This window comes from Perognathus longimembris, chromosome 13 (assembly GCF_023159225.1).
Source record: "Perognathus longimembris pacificus isolate PPM17 chromosome 13, ASM2315922v1, whole genome shotgun sequence".
Taxonomy (NCBI): Eukaryota; Metazoa; Chordata; class Mammalia; order Rodentia; family Heteromyidae; genus Perognathus; species Perognathus longimembris.
In genome coordinates, this window is record NC_063173.1 from 51191423 (window position 1) to 51202299 (window position 10877).

The 10877-nt window shown below is 40.5% G+C and overlaps 1 protein-coding gene across 1 annotated transcript; it reads left to right on the forward strand.

The window, feature by feature from the left end:
• On the forward strand, window positions 1-957 carry LOC125362548 (olfactory receptor 1086-like). Its single transcript, XM_048361368.1, has one exon. It carries the CDS (start codon window positions 25-27, stop codon window positions 955-957), a length of 933 nt encoding a protein of 310 aa, XP_048217325.1. The 5' UTR covers window positions 1-24.
• The last annotated feature ends 9920 nt before the right edge of the window (window positions 958-10877 follow it).

The window sequence follows — 10877 nt, forward strand, 5'->3', positions numbered from 1 at the left end:
AAGCCTGTTCTGTGTGATTGCACCATGAAAAATAACACCGAAGTTACCATATTTGTACTCAGGGGCTTTACAGATAACACGGAGCTTCAGATTCTCCTCTTCCTCCTTTTTCTATCCATTTACGTTTTCACTCTCCTGGGGAATTTAGGAATGATCATATTGGTGGCTGGTGATTCGCGACTGCATAACCCGATGTACTATTTCCTAAGCGTTTTATCGTCTTTGGATGCGTGCTTTTCTACCATTATTATCCCCAAAATGTTACTGGATTTTATATCAGAGAAGAAAGTCATTTCTCTGTCTGGCTGTGCAGCACAGATGTTTCTTGCTGTGACGTGTGGGACCACAGAATGTTTTCTGTTGGCTGCCATGGCTTATGATCGCTATGTAGCCATCTACCACCCTTTGCTCTACTCAGTGAACATGTCACCCAGAGTGTATGTGCCCCTCATCACTGCTTCTTATGCGGGGGGGTTACTGCATTCCACCCTACACACAGTAGCCACGTGGAGCCTGTCTTTCTGTGGCTCCAATGAAATTCAACATTTCTTCTGTGATATCCCTCCTCTGCTCGCCATCTCGTGCACTGACACGCACACAAACCAGCTTCTGCTCTTTGTCTTTGTGAGTTCCATTGAGCTGGTCACTCTCCTGATTGTCCTGCTCTCCTATGGCTGCATCCTGTGGGCCATCGTGAGGATGCGTTCTGCTGAAGGGAGGAGAAAGGTGTTCTCTACGTGTGCCTCTCACCTAACCGGAGTGTCAGTTTATCACGGGACGATCCTCTTCATGTACATGAGGCCGAGTTCTAGCTATGCTCTGGAGCATGACATGATCGTGTCGGTGTTTTACACCATTGTGATCCCCGTGCTGAATCCCATCATCTACAGTCTGAGAAACAAAGACGTGAAAGAAGCACTGGCTAAATTATGTAGGAAATGTTGGTGTGAGAGTTAAAAACAATTTTTCAACTCAAGGATTCAACTGAAAATACAAAACACCAAACTTTGTTTCTGAGTGCCTCTTACTGTCACTTCTGAGACTAAAGCCAAATAAACAAGCAAAACAAATGTTTGTTTAAAAAAAACAAAAAACTTTTAAAACAGCGATACTATGCTCATTATTGTAGATTTAGCCCAGTAACATCTGTGTGCTAAGCAAGAGTTGGAATCACTGGAGCCACAACACCTTCCTCAATGTTCTTTTTATTCATTCACTTATTTATTCCTCCATCTGATCATTCATTTGCTCATTTATCCATTCCTTTGTTTATTTTTGTCAGTATTTTGTTATTGAGAAAGGGAACTCCATACAGATTTCCATAGTAGATGTACTAATTTGAGTTACCAAAGCAATGAATGATATTTCCGTTATTTCTATTCTTGGATTCAAATACATAGTTCTTGGTCCTCCCCTCCCCACGCTGTGCCATTGTTGTCTATTCTGACTGAATTGGAGAGTAATATCACTTTAGCATTTATTAGAATTTCTCTGACAGTTAAAAAAGTTAGGCATTATTCTTTTCATGTATGTGTTGGCCATTTTGTCGTTATGAGAAACATACTTAGTTTATTTGCATAATTATTAATTGAATTGTGAAGGTTGGAGTGGTTCAATATTTAATTCTTTATATATTCTAATGTGAATCTATAATCAGATGAACAACTGACAAATATTTACTCAATTATTGTATTTTTCCTACATTCTATTTCTATTTTTTAGTTTTACAAGGAAAGTTTATTAAAAAATAGCTTTTCAAATATTACATTCAGTTATCTGTTCTACATAACAAGTGGCTGTATTCTCTTTGTAGAAAATTATGTATTCCATTCCACACATTTATTCATTATAGACCACTGAAAGGAAAGACTATATACTGTGACCTGTGATATACTACTTCTAATTGAGTGGTGGGTTATATATTAGTTTATCCACATGTCACACTATTTCATTCTTTTAATTTTAGGGCTTGAATGAATGGGGACTAAGTTGGCTTCAATGGTTATTTCAAATCTAAGTTCAAATTGTAATTTTGAAATTTTTTCTACGTTGTGACTAAGGGCAATCTGAAACAGATGTGGAGAGATACAACTTATTTTATCCACTATACACCTTTATTTGTTATAAACAACAGAAATAGAACCTATTGTTTATGAGATTTCATCTGGCATGCAGATTTTCTTCTAAAAAGCTTCATTTTAGTATTTAGCATTTCACATACTTCATAAAACTGTCTAGAAATTTGTATTTGCAATTTTTATCAGAGAAGCAAAATTTTAGAACTGCTTCTAAAGACAGATGTCTTTCTGAAGCACCTAGATTTATTACTTTATACAGTATCATACTTTGATTCTTGAATATGGAGCTAGAGCACAGGAATACGTTTTATCATACAGTACGTCCAAATATACATATTGAAGAATGCTGCAAAATTTTAGTCAAAATCCATTTTGTCTATTAGTCAAAGCTTTATTTGCATTGTCCAAATATGTTTTTTCACATTGCTTTATTTTTTATCCTAAAATATTTTTAGTATATTGGCACTTTAAAATATGTCATCAAGGGTCTGGAGATATGACCTAGTGGCAAGAGTGCTTGCCTCATATACATGAAGCCCTGGGTTCAATTCCCCAGCACCACATATACAGAAAATGGCCAGAAGGAGTGCTGTGGCTCAAGTGGCAGAGTGTTAGCCTTGAGTAAAAAAAGAAGTCAGGGACAGTGCTCAGGTCCTGAGTCCAAGCCCCAGGACTGGCAAAAAAAAAAATTCAACAAAAACAATAAGATGGTATGACACTTAATTCATAAATGTCCCATCATAATGTGAACAACATCATATATACAATTTGGTGCAGAAAAATGAGAATACTAAGTGTAAGACTACGTTAATTGCCAAGAGCCAGATATTAAGGAAAGTTGTGTTGAAGAAGTTAGGAAGCAGACTTTTACATTACCTGAGTAACGGAAAATTGTAACCACCATTTTGTAGTTACTAACCGCTAATTTTTCTTCTGTAAACCGCTTTGCTGCTAAGGACCCAGAAACTCCATATTGCTAAGACCCTATGCTGTGCTGTGACCCTAGGCCTACATTTGCCCTACTACCAGGAAATGGCATCCCGTTAACAGCTCCCGGAATCCCAAGTGGTGCCTGTTCACGAGGAGATGTCGGATTATCTGAAATACCAGAATAGCCCCTCCTGTGGTCTGGTAATCTTTATCTGAGACCAGAAACCCTAAAGTTTAGCACATGCCCTTGAGTCACCATTAGTCAACCTAATAAATAGTGACACCCAACCAGTTTAAATACGCCAACTCTGAGACCTAACCAATGATTTGTTTCTGACCCTTTCCCGCTTGGTAGCGTGCCAATTGTTTTACAGTGTTGTCTTATGATTTTCCTGCGGTGTATGGTGATTTGTTGTTTAGTCTCTGCCTCCCCCCAAAGAAATGTATAAAAAGTGCTGTAACCCTGAGCTCGAGGCCACTCATTGTCACTGGCTGCTGTTGCCCAGTGTGTGGGGGACCCAAGCTCTTGCTTTCAATAAAGACTCTGCTGCTATTGCATTGGTGAGGGTCTCTGGTGGTCTTCTGGGTGAGCTTTCCTGAACTCGAGCATAAGATACCTACTTCCCATCTTCCTCAATCTCATGAAATGGAATTCAAAAATAATATGAAACAAATCTCTTATGGGGTGTGGGTTCTAGTTGGATTGGAGAAGACAAATGAAAAAGATGAAAAGCTATGGTCAAAATGCTTCATACCAACATGTTAAATTATGTCTTTTTTCCTTTGTCTTTCTTCCCCATGGTTTTACCACTGATGTCAATGTAATTGATATTTGTAGCCTGCATATTTTATTTACATTTATTGGAACTAGGAAAGGGAAGGGGAACATCAAAATGGAGAGACAATGGTAAAAGGTGAACCAATGCAAAAGCAATGCTTAGAGACAAAATGCTATAAACCAACTTTACAATTGGGGGGGGAGGGATACGGGGAGGGCGGAAGGTGGGAGAAAAGGGAGGGAGGAAGTAACAAGTTTGATGTGAAATGTACTCACTACATTATGTAAGAAACTGTAACCCTTTATATATCACTTTGACAATAAGTAAATTAATTTATTAGAAAATACAGCACATACATGCTTGAATGTGAAAATGGAATAGTGAAACTTCCAAGATTAGTTTGGGAGAGTGGAAGGAACAATGAGGAAGAATGATGAGGGTAACATACCCTATGTGAAATATACCCCTGTGTTCTATCAGACCAAAGTGAAATAATACTAGAAATCTATACCAAGTGAAATTAGAGAAAATATTAAATTTCAAGGATAATGCAAAATAGACTGCTTAAACACCCAGGAAAATAAATGATGAAATAAAAATAAATATTAAAAAATATAAAGTAAAAGTGAAAATGAAATTTCCTCAACATTATTATATTTACCAAAAAAAGTGCTAAGAGGAAATTGTAATGTGGTTACATATATTTAAAACAAGAACAATAATAGCAACAACAGCAACAAAAACCAAATATTACAAACAAATAACCTAAGAATTCCAACACCATTTTTTAATGAAATAGAGGAAGCAATCCAGAAATTCCTGTGGAACAACAAAAGACCCAGAATAGCAAAAACAATCCTAAGCAGAAAGAACAATGCTGGAGGAATTACAATACCCATCTTTAAGCTGTATTATAAAGCTATAGTAATAAAAACAGCATGGTATTGGCACCGGAACAGGCCTGAAGACCAATGGAACAGAATTGAAGACCCAGAAATGAACCCTCAGAACTACACCTACTTAATCTTTGATAAAGGAGCTAAAACAATAGTTTGGAAGAAAGATAGCCTCTTTAAAAAATGGTGCTGGAAAAACTGGTTCAACACATACAACAAACTAAAACTAGATCCTTATATATCACCCTGCACCAAAATCAATTCCAAATGGATTAAAGACCTCGAAATCAAATCAGACACCCTGGAAACTCTAAAGGAAGGAGTAGGAGAAACACTTGGGCTCCTTGGCGCAGGATGGAACTTCCTTAACAAAGACCCAGAAAGGCTACAAATCAAAGAAAGGTTGGACAAATGTTACTGCATCAAACTGCAGAGCTTCTGCAGGTCAAAGGACATAGCTTGCAAGATAAACAGAAAGCCCACAGATTGGGAGAAGATCTTTACCGGCCATTCAATGGACAAAGGCTTCATATTTAAAATATATGCAGAACTAAAAAAATTACCTTCCTCAAAAAAAAAAAAAAAAACGCAAAGAACCAATAGCCCCCTCAAAGAAACTTCTCTGATGAGGAAATGACATATGAAAAAGTGCGCTACATCACTGGCCATAAAAGAAATGCAAATCAAAACAACATTCGGATTCCATTTCACCCCAGTAAGAATGTCCTATTTCAAGAAAACTAACAATAACAATTGTTGGAGGGGATGTGGCCAAAAGGGAACCCTACTCCATTGTTGTTGGCAAGTAAACTGGTTCAGCCACTCTGGCAAGTGGTATGGAGAGTCCTCAGAAGGCTAAATATAGAACACCCCTATGACCCAGCAGCCCACTTTTGGGTATCTATCCAAAAGACCACAAACAAATCACACTAAAGCCACCAGCACAACAATGTTCATCGCAGCACAATTTGTAATAGCTAGAATCTGGAACCAACGCAGATGCCCCTCAGTAGAAGAATGGATCAGGAAAATGTGGGACATATACACAATGGAATTTTATGCCTCTATCAGAATGAATGACATTGCCCCATTTGTAAGGAAATGGAAGGACTTGGAAACACTTATACTAAGTGAAGTGAGCCAGCCCTAAAGAAACATGGACTATATGGTCTTCCTTATAGGGAATAGTTAGCACAGGTTTAGGCAAGTCACAGCAGAGGATCACAAGAGCCCAATAGCTATACTATACCCTTATGAACACATAAGATGATGCTAAGTGAAATGTACTCCATGTTATGGAAACGACTGTTATATTACAGTTGTAACTACTTTCAATGTGCCATGTGTAACTGTAGCTTCAATTAATGATGATCTTCTTGTATCACCCTCCTGTGGTTGTACCTACACTATCTCTGTATCTTATCTGAGTATATTAGAAACCGTGTATACTGGTATTAGAACCAGGGAATTGAAAGGGAATACCAAATTCGAGAGACACAGGGCAAAAAAAAAAGACAAACAACTACAAAAGGAATACTTGCAAAACTGTTTGGTGTAAATGAACTGAACAACTCATGGTGGGGGGGGACAGGGAAAGAGGGAGGGGGAAAGGTAAACAAGGGAAAAGGTAACAAACTGTACAAGAAATGTATTCAATGCCTAAGGTATGAAACTGTAACCTCTGTAATTCAGTTTGATAATAAAAAATAAAAATAAAAAATATAGAGTAAAAGTGAAAACGAAATTTCCTCAACATTATTATATTTATCAAATAAAGTGCTAAGAGGAAATTGTAGTGTGGTTACATATATTTAAAACAAGAACAATAATAACACCAACAGCAACAAAAACTCAATATTACAAACAAATAACCTAATAATTCTCCAAACCCCTAGTAAAAGGAGAAACCAAACCTACAATTACAGGAAGAAATAACAAAGGTTAAGGCAAACATTGATAAATAGAGAATGAAACAAAAAAAAAAGAAGAAACTGAAAAAAGTTGTTTTTGGAAAGGTAGATAAGATTAACAAGCCCTTAGGCAAAATAACTCAAAATGAATAGAAGACTCAAATGCATAAAATTGGAGATAAAAAGATATTAACATGACTAGCAATGAAATTTAGATGTTTGTTATCAGAAAATATTCTGAAAACTATAATCTAATAAACTAAGAAATCTAGAGTAAGTGTATACATTTCTAGATGTATTTGACTACCAATCTGAGACATAGCAACATTAATGACTGAAACAGATCTGAAACAATTAAGAACACTGGGCAGAGCAGAGGACCAATCAGAGGAGAAAGGGGAAAGCAAAAGATACTAGTGGGTCCTACAGGATAAAAATGTGTGTGTGTGTGTGTGTGTGTGTGTGTGTGTGTGTGTGTGTGTGAGAGAGAGAGAGAGAGAGAAATTAGCATGAGGCACTGTCAACAGCACAACAATACTTAGTCATTTCTTTACAAGGAGTAATGATTAATAAAATTTCAACTGTATTTTAATGTGGTTCTCATGGATGTGTCTAAATTTTTTTTTTTTTTTTTTTTTTTTGGCGAGTCCTGGGGCTTGGACTCTGGGCCTGAGCACTGTCCCTGGCTTGTTTTTGCTCAAGGCTAGCACTCTGCCACTTGAGCCACAGCGCCACTTCAGGCCATTTTCTATATATGTGGTGCTGGGGAATCGAACCCAGGACCTCATGTATATGAGGCAGGCACTCTTGCCACTAGGCTATATCCCCAGCCCCAAGTTATTTATTTTTACTGGAAATTAGTCCCTGAGAAGGACATAATGTTGCCTTATTCTCCATGCCCTTTAAATTAGGCACCCTGAAGCTGTCATGCTTGGAGAGTAGGTAACCACTGATCTATAGAAAATAAAAATACTTGTTTACGGTTCTTTGGAGGCAGAGGTCCCTAGCATATTTTTATTAAATTAGCCAGAAAAAAAATCTTGATTGATTTAATTCACCATAGCAGAAATGAAAGAGTTAACCTGCAGAGAGCCGGAAAATCTCCAGGGCACTCCCCCTGCCCCCACCGCCAACCCCAGCCCGAAGAAGGCCAGGCTGTGAAAGGGCACCTTGTGCTGGTAAATTGGACTGCAGACCATCAGCGATCAGAGAAGCAATAACCGAAAAGTCATGCCAGGAGTACAACGTCCAGACAGCAGGAGCTCCACAGGCCCCAGACGGAGTACAGACTGACTGAGACAGAAAGCGGCATGGAACCGGAGGTGCAGGACCAAATGGCTGGGAACAGACAACAGCTGCAGGGAAACCGGGCAATGCTGACGGGGAGGGCTGGACAGGGAGAGCTGGGACCGCCACCACCAAATGACTGATCCCCACACCCCAGCACCCCAGCCCTGAAAAGCACAGAGCAGTGCAGGACATACACACAATCCAGGACCAGTAAGTTCCCCATTGTCCCCTACCTGCCCAACAGGAGACCAACTCTAGCAGAGACCCAAACCCTAGAAAGAAGCTAGAGCTCCCTCCCTCCCCCTCCCTACCTTGAGGGAACAAAGGAGGCCCATATCTGGTGGCTCTAGGACCCTACAGCCTCTGGGAGGACACGGGAGCTAGCAGAGTTGGAACAGCGCCTAACAAAGTGACCTTAGACAGGCGTCCCCCAAAGCCCCTGCTGGGGAGCCCGAAACTATTTGCACCAGCCCCCCCCCAAGAGGGACTCAGGGACTGGTAGGCTTTGGAAAGCCAACAGAGGTGCCCTGGTCTGCACGGACTTTTTGAACAACAGTCACAGGCTTGCTGGTATGCAATACCAGCCCAGCAGGGACTCCTGGGCTCGAATACACACCCCCCTCACAGAGGAGTCACAGAGAGTCTGTGGGCACCAACCCGCGCCCAGACACTTGAACCTCCTGGGGTCCACACATACCGACCCCCCACAGCAGACTCGCGAGAGGGCACAAGCACCCTCCAAAAACTCAAGGCAGCACACCATCAAAGGAAACACTAGAGCGCTTGCGCATGTGCCCCCCCTGAGGGCCAGCGTGGGTCAGCATGCTAGCCCTCCAGCAAGAGGATCTACTGCCCAACCTCCTGTGGGAGCACAGAAGCAGGCAAGCTTCCCCCTCAGCAGCAACACCCAGTCAGATAGGTGCACTCCACACAGGTGGGCAGGGCCCCCCAGCGGCAGCGCCCACTCAGATAGGCGCACTCCGCACAGGTGGTCAGGCCACCCCTCAACAGCAACACCTGCTCCGACAAGAGTACTCCACACAGGTGGGCAAGCCGCCTATCAGCGACAATTCTCAAGCTAAGAGGTGAGCTCTTTTGACCACGGCACCTAGTGGGAAAAGAATTAAAGAAGAGAAAAGTCTCCATGCCACACTGAACGGGCCACCTGCAAACCCACATCAGGGACACACTAGGGTCAGCACAACACAATGGCAGGGCACAGTCCTGCAGAGAAAGACATAGAACCTACCCACCTCCAAGTGCAGTGAGGGTGACCACCTCCGCAACAACCAAGATGGTCATGCTCACCCATTGGGCAGTAAGGTTCAACAGCCAAACTCAAACCCAGAACCAGGACACAAACAAGTCTCCTCTGACGGACCAGCGGGAACCAGCACAAAGCCAAGCCAATGTCACTACCTACAGAACTCCAGATGCGCAAATCACAAAGAAATATTAGAAACTTCATGAAAGGTCAAGCCAAATTGCCAGCTCCAAAAAGTAGTACGACTGAAGAGGAGACGGGGAATAAAAAAACAACTGAGGCTAAGATAGCAGAAATGATGGAAAGCCTCAGGAACGAATTCAGAAAACAATTCCAGGAGTTTAGAATGGAAGTCTCGAAGAACCTTCAGGAAGTCAAGAAAGAAATAGAAGCAAAAATGGATACAGTGCACTCCTAAATTAAAGAAGACCTTAACATCCTGAGAAACAAAATGCATGAAAAAATAGATTTAAAATACCACTCTTTTAAGGAAGAAATTTCCACGATGAAAGCTGATCTGGCAACCATAAACTCCACACTAGAAGCCACAGCACAAAGAATTGACCATAGCGAATCCCAAATCTCTCTTTTGGACAACGATGCAGTTGATAAGGACCAGAAAATTACCACACTCCGAGAAATGGTTAAACTCCAGGGCAGACTAATCCAGAAGCTAGTGGACAAAGACAAGAGATATAATCTGTGCATAATTGGAATAGATGAGGGAGCCAAATACGAGAGCAGAGGGCTACAACATATTTTCAATAGAGTTATTGCAGAAAACTTCCCCAATCTCACAAGGGACCTAACCCCAGTAACCAAAGCCTATAGGATGCTGGGCAGACCAGACAAGAGAAAATCCTCTCCCAGGCACATAATAATCAAGACTTCAGATCTCAAGAATAAAGAGCAAATATTGAATGCAGCCAAAATGAAGAAAGAACTATATTACAATGGGAAAATGATCTGAATCACAACAGACCTCTCCAAACAAACCTACAATGCACGAAGAGCTTGGAAGAACACAATCTATGTCCTCCAGTTCAGAAATTGCCAACCAAGTATTAGATATCCAGCAAAACTAGAATTCACCTTCTAGGGAAAAACCAGATCTTTCCATAGCAAAGAGGATCTAAAGGAATATGTGAGTAAAAACCAGCCTTACAGTGAAATCTAAAAGAGGAAAACCACCAAACAGAAAACACACAGGACACACAGACAGAAACAGAAAGAAACTTTAATAGCCAGAACCCAAGAGAAAGAGCAGCTCAATAAAGACAACTTAAAAAAAAAAAAAAAAAAAAAAGGAGAGGAAAAAAAGCCTAAAAGGAAAATGGAAGGGAAAAAAACACTCTTCTCCATGATCTCCTTGAATATAAATGGTATAAACTCTCCAACAAAGAGGAGCAGACTGACAGAGTGGATCCATAAACAAAAAGTTGCCATCTGTTGTCTTCAAGAGACCCATCTTACAGCAAGGGACAAAAACAGGCTCCGAATGAAAGGATGGAGCAAGATCTTCCAAGCAAACACACCCACTGAAGCAGCAGGAGTAGCCATCATATCTCAGACAAGCTGGACTTCTCATTAAAATCAAGTCAAAAAGACAAAGAAGGGCACAACATTTTAATACAAGGAAAAATCCATAATCAGGACATCACGGTGATAAATGTATACTTACCGAACAAAAGAGGCCCTACATATGTCAAGCAAATTCTCACAGAAATACA

Coding starts and splice junctions, on each gene's coding strand:
- LOC125362548 (XM_048361368.1), top strand. CDS start 25: ATGAAAAATAACACCGAAGTTACCATATTTGTACTCAGGGGCTTTACA.